The sequence below is a fragment of the Apodemus sylvaticus genome, chromosome 12, assembly GCF_947179515.1.
Source record: "Apodemus sylvaticus chromosome 12, mApoSyl1.1, whole genome shotgun sequence".
NCBI classification, from domain to species: domain Eukaryota; kingdom Metazoa; phylum Chordata; class Mammalia; order Rodentia; family Muridae; genus Apodemus; species Apodemus sylvaticus.
Genome location: NC_067483.1, coordinates 42,807,376 through 42,826,996, shown reverse-complemented (window position 1 = coordinate 42,826,996; position 19,621 = coordinate 42,807,376). Strand labels below are relative to the sequence as shown.

Genomic DNA, 19,621 nt, shown 5'->3' with positions numbered 1-19,621 from the left:
ATATATTTAAAAAAAAAAAAAAGCAAAAAAGGGCCTACAGAATCACTGGGAATCCTGTGCCATAGGGAGTTAGATGAGAAAGAATTTGGAAGCAAGAAAATTAGTTACACATTTTCTGTTGTTGCTTATTCAGAAGTGAAGCATTTATAGTTTGAATTGTTCGAACTTTAAAGTTATACTACATGACTTTGAAAATGAGGGTTATCAAAGATGATGCTGATGTTTGTAAACTTCACTGCAGATGATACTCAGTGATTATAATGTTAAAGAGAGAAAAGAGGGGAAGAGGCTTGACTAGATGATGAGCATCCTAACAGGTCCTCAGTGAGTGTTGAGTAATCAAGTGGGTCTGCTCCTGCCGGCCCATCTCCCATCGCAGCGTGCTTTGTGCTGTCTTAACACCTGTCTGCTCTGGCTTTACCACTGTTTTTAAGAAAATGCTAATATTTTACAATGAAGCCATTTTTAAGTGTAATCTTGAAATTGTTTGTGTTTTTCTCTTTTCAGAGTGCACATTTGGCCATGATTGATACTCTAATGATGGCTTACACTGTAGAGATGGTCAGCATAGAAAAAGTAATTGCATGTGCTCAGCAGTATTCAGCCTTTTTCCAAGCCACAGATCTGCCCTATGATATTGAGGATGCTGTCATGTACTGGATAAATAAGGTAGGTGTGTAGTTGATTGGATATGGATCTAATATAAGAAAACTAAAGTCCTTAGTTGCACATTGCTCTTGTATGGATCTTTGTCTTAAATCAAAGTATAAGCTAAAGTTGTACAGTATACTTGAAATATTTTATTTTTAAAAAATATAAAAGCTAACCACAGTGGCTGAGATCTGTAATCTCAGCACCTGTGAGGCTCACGTGGGAGAATCATTGAGTTCAAGGCCAGGCTGGGCCATCTGAGACCTGGTCTTAAATGGAAGTGTTGCAGTGATAAAGCAGCTCTATATATCTAACAGCATTTGTAATTTTACTTGTTCTTAATAATGACTACTCAGGGCTAATCCAATTTGTACCAAATTATTACAAAACTCAGGGCATTCATAGTAGGCAGCAGGGAATATTCTTGGATGGTTTAATTCTCACACATTTTGGATTGGGAGAGTCTTAGGTTTGTTTAACTAAATTATACAAAATCATATTGATCATGAATTTGTTTTCTTGGAGATTTTTATGGTCTGTGCTTTGACCTGGTTATGTTCTTAATTTATTGTTCTCCTGTCTGTTGAGTACTTAATTCTTCTTGATCCACATCTATGCATTCGGTTTTGAGATAAGGTCTCACTGTGTGCACCTAACCGACCTGAAGCTATAGAGACCCTCCTGCCCCGTCTCCCAGGTGCTGGGGTTGCAGGCTTGTGCCACCAGATCCAGGTGGCTCTGCTTTCATTTACAGTTGTCATTGCAGAGAAAATTAAACTACATTTGTGGACAGGCACTGAAGCAATGTGAAATTACATCTTGAGGTGTCCTTCCTTTGCTTTCATGAGCTTAGCATCAGCTACACTGGGCTGGAGAGACAGCTTAGCAAGCACAACACTCGCTGCATAGGCACCAAGTCCATAGTTCAGGTCTCCAGAGCCTACAGAAAACTGGCAGCCACCTGTGGTCTCAGTGCTTGGAAAGCAGTGACGGGGATCCTGTGAGGTCATGAGGACCATGGCCCTGTCACGTCCAGACGACAGCAGTTCACAGCACTCCTCCTCTCCTCCAGCTCTTTTTTCTACCCTGTTTTCCATGATGTTCCTGGAGCCTTTGGGGCAGAGGATTATAGAGATGTCCCATTTAGGGATAAACACACAACAGTCACTTATTATAAGTCTCTGCTTCAGAGCTGCCCACTGCAGAAAGGAGCATCTCTGACTAAGGCTGGAAACAGCACGGATCTATGAGAATAAACGTAGGAATTTAAAAGGCTGTTTGACACGTGACCTGCCAGGCAGGTGTGCCCATGGATAGTGCCATAGCAGTCATGTGGCTAACAAGACCTCTTAGGTTTTGAGCCTACTCACGGGAGGGGATTCATGCCTGATCATGTAAACTTTAGTGAGAAGCCTGAAACTGGGTGGCTGCATGCCTAAGTGGGAAGCTCCTACTCTTTCAGTAAATGCTCATATAGGAGCAGAAAATTAACTCCAGCAAGTCATCTGCTGATCACCACATGGAGGTCATGGCATGTACATGGCTAATGATATTAACACCTTTAAAAATGTTTATAACCATTTGTAGCTTTTCTTTTGAGAACCCTGTATAGTTCCATCTTTCTCAAGTCCCCTTGGTATGACTGTTAATGTGGACAGCTGTTGGATTTCCTCAAAAGCTTTTCTTGTACCTATGGAAATGACCATGCAATCTGTCCTTGAGTCCATTTATGTAATTTTTTTTTTTTTTTTTTTTTTTTTTGCTTTTGTGATATGGTTATCTATGCCATCGTAATAGACAGACATTTCTTTTTTTTATACTTCTTTGAATGTTAACTTTTTTGGTTCCTTGTTCTTTTTTTTTTTTTTTTTTTTTTTTTTTTTTTTTTTTCTTTTTCTTTTTTCTTTTTGGTTTTTTTTTTTTTTTCGAGACAGGGTTTCTCTGTATAGCCCTGGCTGTCCTGGAACTCACTTTGTAGACCAGGCTGACCTTGAACTCAGAAATCCACCTACCTCTGCCTCCCAAGTACTGGGATTAAAGGCGTGCGCCACCACTACCTGACATCCATTTATGTAATTTATAACATTTATTAATTTACCTGTATTGATCCATCTGTGTATCTCTGAAATAAAGCCATCTTGATAATTGTCTTAGTCAGGATTTCTATTCCTGCACAAACATCATGACCAAGAAGCAAGTTGGGAAGGAAAGGATTTATTCAGTTTACACTTCCATGCTGCTGTTGATCACTAAAGGAAATCAGGACTGGAACTCAAGCAGGTCAGGAAGGAGCTGATGCAGAGGCCATGGAGAGATGTTCATTACTGGTTTGCTTCCCCTGGCTTGCTCAGCCTGTTTTCTTACAGAACCCAAGAATACCAGCCCAGGGATGATACCACCTACAAGGGGCCCTTCCGCTTCATCACTAATTGAGAAAATGCCCCACAGCTGGATCTCATGGAGGCACTTCCCCAACTGAAGCTCCTTTCTCTGTGATAACTCCAGCCTGTGTCAAGTTGACACACAAAACCAGCCAGTACAATTATAATTAATGATCATTTTTAATGTTCTTGAGCTGAGTTTGCAGATATTTTTTTGAGAATTTTGCAACTGTATTCAGCAGGGGTTTGGTTTGTAGTTTTCTTTTCTGCCATTGCATCTGTTATCTGTTTGGAGTGTCAGAGTAATATTAGCTCTGTAAAAAGAGTCTAACCATGGTTCTTCCTTTCCTGTTTCATGGAATAGTTTGAGAAGTATTGAGTTTACTTCTTTGAGAGTCCAATAAATATTAATAGTGAATCTGTCTTGGCCTGGACTACGCTGTTCTTTTACTCTGAGATATTTTTAATTACTCTTTCAACCTTACCACTGTTAGATCTTTTATAATTGTTTATTTCATTCTGATTTAATTTTGGTAGGTTATATGCACATAGAAATTCATCCATTTACTTTAGATTTTGGTTTAATGAGAATATTTTTTTTAGATGAGACCTAAAGATTTTCTGGATTCTGTTGACATCTGTTACAATGCCTCCCTTCTCTTCTCTAGTTTTATTAATTTGTGTCTTTTCTTCCTCTTGGTTAGTTTGGCTGAGTTTGTCTTGTTTATCTTTTCAAAGAACCAACTCTGCGCTTCATTGGTCTTTGTTCTTTTTGTTTGGTGTTTTCGTTTCTTTCCTTGTGCCCTGATCTTACTGATGATATATGCCCATCTACTGAGTTAGGATGTGGCTTGTCTTTCTTTTTCCAGAGATTTAGGGAATATCATTAAGTCATTTATTTGCGATCTCTCTGACTTCCTGACTTGGAGACATAAAACATTCCCTGTCCCCCACCCCCACCCCCACCCCCAAGGACTGCTGTCATTGCTTTCTGTAGATTTGGTATCTCCCCCCCCCCCCCCCCCCCCGATTTCTTTTAGGTCTCCTTCCTTGCTCAGTTGGTTCTGCTTGGCTTCATCTCTCCGAGAGTTCTAGGGGCTCAGAGCCTTAGTCCATTGTGGTAAAGTATAATACAAGAAATTATTTCAGTTTTCAGATATTTATTGACTTGTTCTGTGTCCTGATGTATGATACATTTTAAAATAAAGTCCCATGGGCTTCTAGAAGAAGAAAATACTTTGCCGTGTATACATGGACTATTCTGAATATACTCTTAAATCCATTTGACCTGTGGAATACCATTCAGATTTGTTGTTGTTGTTGATGATTCTTTGTGCCAAGATAATCCTGTCTGTTGGTGAAAGTAGGTACTAAAGTCAACCACTGCTGTGCTGGGTTAATTTGGGACTTTGCATTCATCTAGTAATATTTGTTTTATGAAATTGCATGCACCTATGTAACTTCTTGGTGGATTGATCCTTTAACAAGTTTGAAGTGACCCTCTTCCCCACCCTCTGTGCCCCCACCAGTTCTGGTTTGATTTCTGTTTTGTCAGAAACAGCAGCACCTGCTTGCTTCCTAGGCCTTTGGCTTGGAATGCCTTTCCCATCCTATTGCTCCTGAGGCAGTGACTCCCACCCTGTGGGTTGAGACCCCTTTGGTGGGCACATATCTAATAGACATTTACATTACAGTTCATAGCAGCAGCAAAATTACAATTATAAAGTAGCAACAAAATAATTTTATAGTTGGGGGGGTCACCACAACATGAGGAACTGTATTAAAGTGTTTCATCATTAGAAAGGTTGAGAACTGATGCTCTTAAGTAATGCCTACTTTTTATCATGAGTAGCGGTTTTGGGTTGGGTTGGGTTGGGTTGGGTTTTGTTTTTTGAGACAGGGCTTCTCTGTGTCTCCCTGGCTGCCCTAGAACTCCCTCTATAAATCAGGCTGTTTTTGAACACAGAGATCCTCTGCCTTGGACTCCTGAGTGCTGAGATTAAAGGCACATGCCACCACTGCCCTGTGAGGTATGTTTCTTGGAGGTAACAAATACATGGTTTCTAGTGTGATGCACTGTGTAAGTGTAAGTCTTTGTCTTTAGATTGTGGACTTGAGACTTACTAATCAGAGTTATTATTGAAGCTTGTATACTATCCCTGCCATTAGTGTTTTTATCATGGAAAGTTTTATCTTCTCTTCAGTTGTTACAGGTAGCTTTGCTGGCACAGTGCTCTGGAGTGCCAGTAGTTCTCCCCTTCAGAACTTGAAATACACCACTCCAAGCCCGGCTGAGCTTCCTGTAGGCATTGCTTTCCTAATTGGTTAACCGTCTCTTGTCACTCTCTCCTCTCCATTCATACCCTGAAATTGTTCCTTTTGGTCACTTAAAATCTCCATGCTGACAAATCCAGCGCATACTTTTTTCTTCCCTCAAATTAAATTCAGTCCTCTCTAGAAGCACACACTATCATTCTAAAGTTTCCAAGGAAACCCGAGGTATTTATACCAAACACTCCTCTATTTGGTGGAATTTGAACACCGACTTGCCTGTCGTGGGGTGGCAGCTTCTTTGACCTTGCAGAAAGTGTTCTCTCCCTCGGTCTGTGAGTTCTGTTTTAAATATGCATAGTTCAATGTGCAGCCAAAAATTTGAGGCTGAATTATCTGTAGACGGGTGGTTCTCAAGCTATGGGCTTCATCCCCTTTACATCATGTATCAGATATCCTGCATACCAGATGTTTATATTACAGTTCATAACTAGCAAAATTACAGTTAGGAAGTAGCAACAAAATAATTTTATGGTTTTGAGGTCACTATAACCTGAGGAACTTTGTTAAAGGGTCAGAGCATTAGGAAGGTTGAGAACCACCAATGAAGACTTGGTCTTTCTTAACTGTGACCTGTTCTTCCCAGGATGCTCTCACACACATTTACTGCTCTAATAGTGTCAGAGTGCTCTTCAAGCCGGGGAGCTTACTTCTCTGCTTAAGTTCTAGTCACTCTTTCCTGTATCAATTGTAAGGAGGCCACATGTCCTGCTTCATTTCTGTTGTGCTGATAAAAGTCTCTATTCTTACATGTCCCCACCCCTACCCCCACCCCACCCATACACACACACCACACACACACCACACACACATACACACACACACACACACACACAGCACTTTCCCACCATCCCACGTCTCTCCTGCCAGTGGTGCATCTGCACGTGGGCTGTATCTTCCCACACCAGTTAAGACAATGTCCCATTGTAGATGGTCACTCACTGAGATTCTTCTCAGATGACTAGAGACTGTGTCAAGTTGTCAGTTAAAACGAGTACCATATAAACATAAATGCAGCCCATCATGTTCATTTCTTCCTAAGACTGAGGCCTTTCCTCCTCCTGCTTGTTTTTGTTTACCTTTACAGGGTTTTTACATGTATACACACCTGCATGCATAAATTACATATGTGGTGCTACGGATGGAGCACAGGGTCTCATACATGATGCCTCATGCTCTACCATTGAGCCCTGCCTGTACTTCAGCCTTGCTTCTTTTTTATTTTTGGTGTTTTTCTTGGATTTGGTTTTTTCAAGACCGGGTTTCTCTGTGTAGCCCTGGCTGTCCTGGAACTCACTCTATAGACCAGACTGGCCTCGAACTCAGAAATCCACCTGCCTCTGCCTCCCAAGTGCTAGGATTACAGGTATGTGCCACCACCGCCTGGCTCAGCCTTGCTTCTTAAGTTTTGTACAGAATTTATAATTGTTATCGCTGTTGGGCTTTGTGTGTTGAATGCCTACTAGTGCAGTACATGTTAAAAGTGTAAAGTCTTACTAGAACTTATACTGTATATTAGGAACTGTATAAAAAAACCAGAACGGTTTCTTATATACAGTAGGTGCTCAATATGTATTGTTTAATTTATGGAATGATTTTAGAGTTTTAAATAAAGTTCCTTGTAGGGTACCATTTTCTAGTTGTAGAAATGATTTATTTGAGTGTTACCTGTACTTGATATTGAAGATCTAGCCATGTAATTTTATTGCTATATTTTGATGAAATTCAAGGTGATTTTTTCCAATTTAAGGTAAATGAACACTTGAAAGACATAATGGAACAAGAGCAAAAATCTAAAGAGCACCACCCCGCCGAAGCCCCAGGAGGTCAGAAGGTACGCACTGCAATGTGACACATATTCATGATATGTGCATGTATGTTAGAGATGCCAGAAATTATCCTTAGAAATACAAAGGAAATAATCACTAATATTTAAAGTGTACTGAGATTAGAAACTTAAGAATTTAGTTTTTAAGAATAAAAAATAATATTCTATAGGACACCCTGAGATAGCAGAATTATTAGCATTTAGATTCCCAGTCATTTCAGCTGCATTGCTATTTGCTTTATGTTTTTGTTAGTGGAGTGAATGTTTTTCCCTTCAAAAAGACTATTCCCTTCTTAGTGTTGGTCCACTAATATCTAAGAATCTAACCGTAGAATCTTTTTAGTTTACTAATATGGGTTTATTTTTAAGTGATTCTGAATGACCTTTCCTTTACCTCCTGCCTCCCTGACCTCCTCCATGCTTCTTCTGAAGTCTCCTTCCAAATGGTTCTGGAAACTGGTTCCAGTAAGTTTTCCTCACTACTTTGATTTTCTCTCCAGACTGTAATGGTATTGGTGGTATTATTCATAGCTTGCTGCTATTGTCATTTCATACAGATCTGTTTGCCATTAAGTAGAGGGATCGGGTTTTAAGATATGTTCATAATATAAAATAAAAAATAATGGGTCTAGCCAGTTTTAAGGACACTTTAAAGAATAAGCAGATTTGTTCATCACAACATTCACAGACATTATGACTAATACAACTATGGATATAAAATCTTGCTGGTAGTAAAGACTTTTCATCAAAGTGAACTTGAATAATCTTGTAAGTTGCCTGAATGTTTAAATTATTTTTGGCAAAATAATTTTCTTATTGTCCTATCTAAAGATAATACTTTATTCTTTGTTAAAAATTAAAAGCTTATCTGTGTCCTCACCAATATTGCACTTATACTGTCTGAAACTCTAAGATGACCTGATGAATATTTCAGGGTTATGTGTGGCAGTTAAAACATTCTACGGCCTCTTAGGGACCGTACTGATAAAAATACATAGCTTAGTGGGCTAAAGAGAGAGCTCAGCAGTTAAGAGTACTGGCTACTCTTTACAGGGACCTGGGTTCAATTCCCAGCACTTACGAAGCAGCTAACAATTAATCCATAGCTCTAGTCCCAAGGGATCCGCCAGCCTCTACTGACATCTGTAGGCACCAGGCATGCATAAGGTTCACCACTTGCTGCATATATATAACATACACATATATGTATACACACATGACATATATGTATATTATGTTATATTTAATTATGTTATATATAATTAAAATTGTATATACATATATAATGTTCAAATAACCATTTTAACCATTGATTTAAAATATGGATTAAAATCCTTTTGAAGGCCAGATTTTTAAGTTTGTAAAAAGACTGAAATATTTTTGTGCAGTGAATTTATAAAATATGGGCTTCCTGGATTTGGTTGCAATACGTAATGGTGCATAACTCAGGTGTGGTGGTAATATATCTGTAGTCTCAGCACTTGGGAACCAGAAGCAGGAAAATCTGTGAACAAAAAATGATGTTCACCTTCATCCTTGACCATGTTCAAGGTCAGCCTGGAATACAAAACACAAGGCAGAGTCAGCATTTAAAGGTTCCATGCAAATCATGGACTACAGATAAATTTACCTTGGAATTGTACAAACCTCACATTAAAGTGTGTTTGCTCACTCTGGATTTTTATTGGGTATAATCCTTAGGAAATGCTTTTGGCCTGCCACCTATAATTGCCACTCTAAACCTAGAGATTTATTGTCAGCGTGTGTATGTGTGTGTGTGTGTGTGTGTGTGTGTGTGCGCGCTCTCTCTCTCTCTCTCTCTCTCTCTCTCTCCTCATCCAGACATGCTAATTGGCAGAGGGAATGGAATGCACTAAACCAGTTTTGCTTGTGGTGCTAAGTTGGTTCAGTATGGCCCTGGTGCTAGATGACTAGAGAGAAGAAGGCAGGTCTGCAGCAGCGCCCACTGTCTGGCAGAGAGCTCACCACTGGTTGATTTCTTTCTTCCTTTTCTTCTCTCCACTTTCTCTCTTAAATTATCTCACAGCAAAAATGAAGGGCTTTTAGGGATGATATAAAAGTCAGTAATCAAAGAGTCCAGGTTAGGCTATGCACGATGTCTCCCGGCTGTAACATCAGCATTCAGAAGCCGAGGCCAGAAGGTTAGCTTGAAGGGCAGTTTAGGCTGACAGACGTACCACTACCTCCCCCAGAAAGAGAACGAGAAGGAGGACGGAAAAATAGAGTCTGTGTGATAGGTTTGTACATGTAAATAATGTGTTCTGAGAACAGGTGACGCATGCGTTGGGATAATGTCTGCTGTGCATGCCTCACACGTCTTCCAGGGGGAAACATGCATCATGGTTCTTGCCAGTTAGGAGCCAGGGAGAGAGACGCAGGAACCATGTCTTGTCTTCTTTGGAATGTGTTTTCTGGAGTATGCCATTTAAAGGAATCGAGTTGTACCTTCATATGTTAAGTGTTTTGTTCAATATATTTGAAATGTTCTGTTTTTGTTCTCACAAGCATTTTTTTTCACAATTGCATTTTAATTATAAATTGCAGAGGTGACAGTTTAGATATAATTGAAGAAAAAAACAGGTACAGCTGGAGGGTGGCTCAGCAGTTCAGAGCACTTGGTACGCTTGCAGAGGAGCCACGTTCGGTCCCTAAACCCACATGCGGCTTAGAGGCCCCACGACTCAGGTTCAGGGGATCTGACCCTCTCTAGTTATCATGGATACAAGTCACACATATGGCATATATATTTGCATACTGATATACATAAAATAAATCTTTTTTAAATGACTACTGAATATCAGTAGCCCATGTAATCATACTTTTTGCTAATATAAGGTTTTCTGTACCTTTAATAATCATAAGCATTATATATATATATATGTATATATATATATATATATATATATTTGGTGTTCAGAAAGCTTCTAGTTAATAACAGCCAGCCTGTACTGATTGCTTCTGTGTGCCCAGTATTGTATATAGCACTGTGTGTCTGTACTATGAAGTAGGTTTTACTGTCCCCATTTTACAGATAAGGAAAATGAGAAGTGAGAGTCTAGGTAACATGTCCAAGGTCAAGGTCACAGCTGGTAGGTGGCAGAACCAGGATGTAAGTGCAGGTCGATTGGCTCAAGAGTTTTTCTCTTACCTTTTTATAGCATTTCTCATTTATAGAGAGCTGTGTTAACATTTTTATTATTTTGTTTTTTTATATACAAGGTTTCCCTGTGTACCCCTGGCTGTCCTGGAACTCATTCTGTAGACCAGGCTGGCCTCGAACTTATAGAGATCTGCCTGCCTCTGCCTTAACATTTTTATTGAGCTATATAAAATTATTTTTAGAAAGTAAAGATTTCTTTTTCTGAGGGAGCCTGACCCTTGCTCTTGGCTGTTACTGCTTCTGAAGTCTGGGGCCGTGTACCCTGACTTTCAGATGGGAGTCAGAGCAGACTGCCTTGGGGCTCCTTTGTAAATAGTACTTTTTTGCCACTCACAATTTTGATAGCTCTTAGAATTATTATTTTTTCTCAAATGATACCTTTGCTCTTCAGAAACTTCAAAAGCTAATAAGTCTTTGTGTGAGAACTTTCAGACTTCCCTCTAATATTAAGTAAATGAAAATGTAATCAGTAAATGAACAGAACTGATTTAAATGTAAAGTGTTGAGATGTGCTTTGTGAGAGTGTAACTATTGTAAAGTGTTACTTTAAGTTTATGGATTTGAAATTACCAGCCTTTAATCCCAGAACTCAAGAGGCAGGGGTAGGTGGTTCTCTGAGTTTAAAGCCAGCCTGGTATACAGAGTGAGTTCCAGGACAGCCAGGACTAGGGAAACCCTGTCTCAGAAATCAAAAGCAAGAAAGAAATTATTATTGTTGTAAATTTAACCTTGGTAATATATAGCATTGTTGCCCCCCTCCCCCCAACAAAAGCTGTGTAGTTTGGAATTCTTTCTCCTGCTTATATTTTCTAATGTGACTTAAGAAGTAGAGTCTATAGTTCTGGTTTTGTTTGCTTGTTTTCCTTGTATTGCGTAGTATTTATTTAGAACTGTTTCTGTTGTAGGCTCGTTACCGGAAGGAGCAAACACTGCTTAAGCAACTGCCTTGCATTCCATTGGTGGAGAACTTGTTGAAGGACGGGACGGACGGCTGTGCGCTGGCGGCCCTCATTCACTTCTACTGCCCCGCTGTGGTCCGGCTGGAGGGTAGGTGTGCAGGGGTAGAGCCTCCAGTGTGGCCAGAGCGCAAAAAGTATTGAGCCAGAACATTTAATAACTAATAACTTTATTTTTTAAAAGAAACATTTAAGCATAATTCAGAGAAAAAGTTGAGAACTTTCTGTTTAGTGGCTATTACTTATAAGTACATGTGTGTTAAACAGATTTTACATGCTTGCGTATTTGTACTGTCAGTAGTTATGAAGCATTCATGGCTAACCCAAAGCTATCCCCTTTTCTATTTGAAGATATTTGTTTGAAAGAAACTATGTCTTTGGCCGACAGTCTGTATAATCTCCAGCTGATTCAGGAATTTTGCCAAGAATACTTAAACCATTGCTGCCATTTCAGCCTGGAAGATATGCTTTATGCTGCTTCATCCATCAAGGTAAACTAAGTCACTCTCTTTTGCCTTTTGTTAAAGTTTAAAAGCCCTTGCAACAAACTGGGATCTCAGTGGTACGGCAGGAGCCAGGTTCAGTCTCCTGAAGAACTAGCAATAGAGGGGGAAGGGAAGGGGGCAGGAGGAGCTGGGGTTCAGGGCCAGCCTGAGCGTGTGATGAGTCCGAGGCCAGCCAGGGATCCAGAACACTCTAGCTCCAAAAACAAATGAATATAAAACAAAGCTTACAAATTAAATGAAAAACTTGGAGGGAGTGATTCTTTTTCTTCTTTAAATATCCATTGCTAGCTACAAGTCTTTTACACTGTAAAGGCAAACAAAAAGCTGTCTATAAAACTGGTTTGTTGTTTTAGTGTGGGCAGAGTAGAGTGTGGACTGTTGAATGGGTTTTGATCATAGGTAAATGTAACAAATGATGAGGGTCTCCTTTAAAAACAAGCTGTGTGTGGGTGTGTGCCAATAATTCCAGTGTTTTGAAAAAGGATGGTGAGGCTGAGTTAGATTCATGCCTGAGGTTGTATGGAACACCCTTCAAACAAAGATCTGTAATGAAGCTTTCTTCTCATGAAGAATTTTTAATTAGAGAATCAAATGAAAAGCTTTGGGTGTGTGTGTGTGTGTGTGTGTGTGTGTGTGTGTGTGTGTGTGTGTGTAGGATAACAAATAGGACCACCACTCTCTTTTATGGAGATGCTGGGGTCCAGGCTTGGGTTCACTCTACCCCAGCCGAGTCATCTCTATCCTCTTTAGTATGTTTTTTAAATTAGATATCAAATGTGCTTTTTAGCTCAGGGTTGCTTTGGCTCTTCAGGGTTTGGCTCTTCAGGCTTCCACATGAATTTCAGGATTGTGTTTTCTAGTTCTGTAACTTTGATGGGAATTACATTGAATCTGTGGATCACATCAGCAATTTGGTAATTGTAATAATATTAATTTTGTCAATCCATGTGCTACTTCTGTTTCAAAGCTTTAGGAATAATGGTCTTATACTATGTTTGGTTTGTCTTAGAGGTAAGTTTTCTGCTGAGCCTAGTCAGAGTTGCAGTGCTAGGCCTCCTTGGGAGTGTCAGGAGCTCCTGATGCATGGTGATGCTCCTGCCTTACTTTACACTTGGATTCTAGTCTCCAGTGTTTCCTCTTTTCCTTCGCCCATTTCAGGATCTCCAAAGGGCAGAGGAGAAATGATAAAAGCATTTCCAAACGGGACAGTGGTCCCAGTGACTGGTCACTCTACTCTGACACATCAAGTGAACCTTGATTACTCAGTTCTGAAGGTTTAACTACACCATTACTAGCTATATCTTACTAATGACTTTTCTAGCGTATGTTATCAAATATAAGTGCTACTTCTATAATATGAAAAGTGGGTCAGACACTAAGATGTATTTGTTTTATACACTAGTTTCGTATAGACTGTTTGATAGTGTTCCTTCCTGTCTGTTTTGGAGAATAGAACAGAATATAGACTTTGAATAAACCGTTAATCCTGATATTTAGAACATTGTAAGAATGATCCAAATACAAAAACCTTTCCTTAAGTCAGGCTTATTTAAGATGAATAGTTGTCAACAAAGAAGTCTTTGTTCACATTCTGCATTTTTGCTCATCATAAGCACAAGTTTGAATCTAGAGCACCATCTAAACTCGAGAGAGGTTGCTTGGTCCATGCATGTTACTGAACACTTCATTTTCACTTTAACTTTTTTGTTTGTTTGTTTATTTGTTTCGAGACAGAGTTTCTCTGTGTAGCCCTGGCTGTCCTGGAACTCACTCTGTAGACCAGGCTGGCCTCGAACTCAGAAATCTGCCTGCCTCTGCTTCCCAAGCGCTGGGATTACAGGCGTGCACCAGCATGGCTGGGCCACTTTTAAGTTTTAATAGTGAAAAATGAGCACTGCCCTTTCCTTTTGTAGAAATACAGGTTGGGATTTGACTGCTTTAAAAGGCTGTTGGACATTGCCTAAGCAAGTTCCTGTACTGTATCCTACGTACCACCTAAAAATAGTGCCCTAGAGTTTAGCTCCCTTGCAGTATACTTGGCAAACTATTATTTAGAGGTCAGGAGTGGCCATCAAAAGGCATGTAAAGGATTGCTTATGATGGTGAAAAGTTAGAAATTACCCATTGTAGTACGGGCATACAACTAAGTGTTTTGTAATAAATATAAGTGACCTATAGAAAGGAAGGTAGGAGAGTTTGTTGTATTTACTGAAACAGAAAGTTCCTAAGGGGTGTGTGTGTGTGTGTGTGTGTGTGTTTTAAACCTGAGAAAACATTTCTGAGGGTTTGTTTGGGGGCGGCTCTTTACCCATATTCCCAGCCATTCCCTAAACAGTTCATTGTAATAATTATTTACATATTGTATTAATTATTTGTAAGTAATGTAGAGGTGATTTTAACTGTCCTGTGGGCACTCAGCCAGTAATGGCTCATACTATTATACCCAACACCCTCACTTTTATCCCAGGACTCACATTGTTGGGGCAGAGCGCCAACACCCCATGGAAGGGTATGCATACGTTTTATGCATATACTACATAGTCTTGCATAGGGACTTAAACATCCATAAATCTTTGGTGTCTCTTTGGGAGAACCAACTGCGCATAGATGCTGAGGCCCACATTTATAGATTCAGAAAAAGGATCATTAGGGTAACTATAAAACAAAAGTATCCAAAACATTCTTCTGGATGTGGTATTAGATATGGGAGAAGGTGTGAAGATTTGGTAGACTTCTCCATTCTTTTTGTTAACACTGTTTAACTATGTAGATGTGTTTCTCAACTAAAGGAAATAGAAGTTGGAGAGATGGGTCAGAAGGTAAAAGCATGCGTTCTTCTTCCAGAGAACCTGAGTTGAGTCTCTCGTGCCCGTGTTGGCTCACAGCTTCCTGTGACTTATCTGACACGCTCCTCTGGCTTCCATTGGCATCTGCACTCACACGCACAAACCCACGTGCAGGCAGGCACATGCTACATACATGTAAAAAGTAGACCAGGGTTGGGGGCGCACACCTTTAACCCCAGTACTCAGGAAGTAAAGACAGAATGATCTCAGTGAGTTGCTGGCCAGTCTGGTCTACACTGTCAGGTATAGATCAGCCAGGGCTACATAGGGAGAATCTGACTAAAAAATATAGGAAAGATGATTTTAAGTTACTGTACCATTTCTGGAATATGACCAGTTTATTATCATTTAATTATAATTGTATAATGAAATAACCTCCAGTTTCGTTACTAGAAAAATATTTCTAAAGTTCTGCCATCTTGTGGCCAGTTATTGCCATTATGGTATTAGGACAATTCTTACCAAGGTCCTTAAAATAAATACTCCCTTCCTATCAACAGATAATTATTACTGCACATTTAAGGGATGTTTTTTCAAAAGATAAAGTTAGCTTCTAGTTAACAGTACTAGTAGAGTAGAACCTAGCACCAGTACTTACAAAGTTTGCCCTTTGGCTTTAAAGGGTGGACCGTAAAGATCGTAAAGCAGAGAATACAGGTCGCCATGGTCTTAATGTGCCAGGTGGCCCGCTGCTGGGTAACAGGCATCTGAGTAAAGGACTTGGGAGGATTTATTTCTGCTTAGTTTTGGAAGTTTTGATCCACGCACAGCTAGCTCTGTTTTCTTCTCAGCCTTTGGTTGAGGTGGGGCCTCTATGGTGGAGAGTACATGGTGGACCAAAGCTGTTCCTTATGATGAGCAGAGAGCAGAGCATGCCTGAGCTAGTCGACCCTGTCTTGTGCTGTGTCCCTCCACAGTGCCCCACCGCACACTTACCACATCCACTGAGATGTTGGGAGGTGTCAGGGACCTCTGTCACCTGTTCCCCTCTCTATTCAGTGGCAGTCCTGCAGTTGCTCAGATCAGAGACTTGGAGACTCCTTGGTTCTCTTGCTCCCTGGAGCCATAAGGTGAATATGAATGTCACCAGCTTAAATCTGAAGAACTCCAGGCGATCAAACCTAAGGAAGCATGTTCCTGTTAGTGCCTGAGGCTTGTTCAGAATTAGCAAATATGTGGAAGGCAAGACGTCAGAAGACACCCATATTTCCAGTGATAGAGCCATAAGGAGGAAAACGGGTTTTGTATAGTGCTAGTTTTAGGAATATATTAAATACCTAAAATTGAAATTATTCTTTATATATATATATATTTTTTTAAAGATTTATTTATTTATTATATGTAAGTACACTGTAGCTGTCTTTAGACGCCCCAGAAGAGGGCATCAGATCTCATTATGGATGGTTGTGAGCCACCATGTGGTTGCTGGGATTTGAACTCAGGACCTTCAGAGGAGTAGTCAGTGCTCTTAACCGCTGAGCCATCTCTCCAGCCCTTTATATATATTTTTAACATATAAGCCTAATTCTAGTACGGAAAGACACATTTTTAACACCACTGCTCAGGTTTCAAGACTGTCTCAAAACAAAACCCAAAAATCCCCAAATCATATATATGTATCTACATAGTTATGTATTATATGTATAATCCTATAGAAGCATATGTTTGAGAACTCCTTTAAGCCATTTAAAAAATTATTTGTGTTTTTCAGGTATAAATAATAAAACATTGTTATCCTTAATGTTTTCAAATTAGAAGCATTAAATGATAAAAACAATGTTTTATATATTTCAAGATTATTTTAATCACAATAATGTATAGACTTTGTTATTACTTAGCATGAGGATAACTGTTGAATTTAGCATTACCAAATATGTGGATACAATATTTAAATTATTTTTCCAGAAAAATATTCCTTTTTTTAATGGTAATGCTCTTTGTGCTACCTGTGTATGTTTATCCTGTAGGAAAGGACGTTTGTCATCTCAGAGTTGTACACAGCTAGATACCCGGGTGCCTGGAGGCTTTGTACCCGAGGTCTGCACATGCAGTTATAAGTGCTAAACTTTTACTCCAACTTTAACACAGCATAGTGAACATTTTATAAGAACAAGTGCATAGAATGCAAACGTATATTTGAGAGGATAGAGCATAACTTTCTATTATATGATTGGTTTTACCTAATGTAGGGCTTCTTTTAATTTTCCCAACTCTCTTATATAGAGTAATTATTTGGTGTTCATGGCAGAACTCTTCTGGTGGTTCGAAGTCGTGAAGCCTTCGTTTGTGCAGCCTCGTGTTGTCCGTCCACAAGGAGGTAATCTGTCTTGTCTTTTAATATAGAAAAATGGAAGGTTTGGCTGGAGAGATGGCTCAGCAGTTAAGAGCACTGACTGCTCTTCCAGAGGTCCTGAGTTCAAGTCCCACAACTACATGATGGCTTACAACCATCTGTAATAGATCTGATGCCCTCTTCTGGTGTGTCTGAGTGCAGTAACAGTGTGCTCATTTAAATAAAGTAAATCTTCAAAAAAGAAAAGAAAAATGGAAGGTTTATACATTTCATCTGGTTTTGAGTTTTTGTTGTTTGTTTGTTTTAAGAAAGGTTTCTCTGTGTAACACTGGTTGTACTGGAAGAAGTTCTGTAGACCAGGCTGGTCTCAAACTCATGGCTATCCACCTGCCTCTGCCTCCTGAGTGCTGGGATTAAAGTCATAAGCCACCATCACCCAGCTTATCTGGTTGTTGTTATTATTATTATTATTATTATTATTATTATTATTATTATTATTATATAGAAGCTTGTTATTTTAGATTCCAGTCATTATCCTTTATAAAAAAAAATAATGTTTTAGTGGTTAAGGCACCAAATTATTTGCTGGAAACAGAAGAAAACATAGCTCCTATACTTGATATCTTATGGCATGAGGCTTCAGGGTCAGCTGGGCCACATCTTGCCATCTACCCCTTTAAACCTTTTATTCTGATCTGCAGTTTTTATTTCTTACTGGATTCGTTTTAAATGTCATGTTACCCAAACTCCACTCACATTAAGATTTGATTTTTCTTTTAAATAATGAAATACTTTTTGGTTATATTTTTAAACTAGTAGCCTTTGTTATTACAATATAATTATGATAAAAGTAATAAGAAATAAGAAGGCTTCTGCAAAAGTCCCTAGGAGTAAAGACTGAATTGCTGACAAAGGCTGGGAGCACAGCTCAGTGGTAGAGTACTTGTCTAGCTTGCATACAGTCCTAGGTTCAAACTTCATTACTGCCAGAGAGCAAAAAATAAAATAAAAGGTATTCCTTCGGGTTTTTTTTTTTTAACAGAGCAAATGCTGTGCATAGCACAGTAAAACTGGCTTTCATTTTAAAAATTGGACATATATTCCTACAGATGAAAATGATTCTACATTTAGTGTTTCTTCTAAACTTAGAACTTTCTTCCACCAGAAATTATGGGGTTAGTTCTTTCTGCTACAGTGGCTACTATACCAAGCACAAAATATGACCATTCTACTTTCCAGCTACTTAGCAACTTTCCTTGCCTCCAGTTTCTTTGTTCTAACCACTGTAGTTAACACCTGCCTTCCCAGAGATATAAAGGAAGAAAAAAATTAGGAAGGAAGAGGAGGGGTTTGTAAAATAGCAAAAGAAACACATATCACTTGGTGGGTATAATTTTAGTTTATAAAATATGCTGCCTTGGGCAACATGCTGGAAAATATGAAATAATATTTATTTGGTTTAGCTTTAAGTGGATTTTGAAGAGTCAGATTATATCAAGAAATTCTTTTGGCCTTTGGGAAATTATTTAAGGGTACATTTATATTAGAGTTAAGAAAACTGGGGCAGTTCTGGGGTTCTAGGCTTGAGCCCCAGCCCAGAGAGAACAAGGTAGGCGGGGAGAGGAAGAAAAAAGAAGAAGGGAAGAAGACGTGAGAAAACGTTACTCATAACTAATAAGGGAAATAGAGAGGAAAGTTAAATGATTGCTTATGGCTCAGAATGTCTGCAGTAGTGTTAGAAATAAATTGACTATACGGTTTTGACATTTGATCTTTTATTCTAGCTGAGCCTGCAAAAGATGTGCCATCAGTTCCTGTATTAAATGCTGCCAAAAGAAATGTCCTGGATAGTTCATCGAGTTCTGACTTCACCTCTAGGTATTCCTCAGTGACGTCACTATTTCCATGTTATTTACTAATGAAATCAAATAATATTTTGACATTAAAAAAAGTTTTGAAATTTTATAGTTAGATTTGCAAATTAACATACAAGTAGCTTATGCTATGAAGGCCTATTTTAATTTAAATAGTGAAATTTCTACTGAAATGAGTGTTTCATAAATAGTGTTTTTAATGAACCAACACTGAAAAGTGGGAGATAATAATCTAAGTTCCAAATAAGGAGCCTAAAGTTAAACTTTGCTGCTGCATTACTCCTGTATTTGAGAATTATTTAATATTCAATTATTAATATTGAAAAAATATCTAATATATAACTCTTAGGCCTCAGGGAGCTTTTAAAATTCTATGTGGATTGTTACATTTTTAAGCACATTTATTGATGTATGTGGCACACGTGGAGGTCAGATGACAGCTTGTAGGAGTCAGTTCTCTCCTATGATGTAGTCCAGGAGTAAATTCAGGCTGTCAGGCTTGACAAGTCCCTTTACCTCTGAGCTAGCTTGCTGGCCCTGGATTTGTAAATTTCCTATTATTAAAAATCTTTCAAACAGGTTTTCCCCACTTCTGTTTGTTGCTATGATAAAACACTATTCCTGTATTGTCCACCTTCTATCAGAAGTGACCAAGGAAACTTGAAGAATGGCTCATTCAGTCATGATTGGGATAAGGATCCTGAATGAACAACAGTCTCCCCATCTCTGGCCATGGAGAAATATAGCTTAGGTCCTATGGAGACTCATCCCTTT

At 39.0% G+C, this 19,621-nt stretch overlaps 1 protein-coding gene across 4 annotated transcripts in view; it reads left to right on the top strand.

Moving 5' to 3' along the window:
* Camsap2 (calmodulin regulated spectrin associated protein family member 2) overlaps window positions 1-19,621 on the top strand; it is a 71,728-nt gene that overhangs the window by 34,842 nt on the left and 17,265 nt on the right. For all 4 annotated transcript variants that reach the window (XM_052199829.1, XM_052199828.1, XM_052199827.1 and 1 more), the window contains 6 exons: window positions 508-669; window positions 7,114-7,197; window positions 11,278-11,419; window positions 11,680-11,819; window positions 16,904-16,997; window positions 18,758-18,851. In XM_052199829.1, the coding sequence (XP_052055789.1) occupies window positions 508-669; window positions 7,114-7,197; window positions 11,278-11,419; window positions 11,680-11,819; window positions 16,904-16,997; window positions 18,758-18,851 (716 nt within the window). The remainder of the gene's footprint in view (window positions 1-507; window positions 670-7,113; window positions 7,198-11,277; window positions 11,420-11,679; window positions 11,820-16,903; window positions 16,998-18,757; window positions 18,852-19,621) is intronic.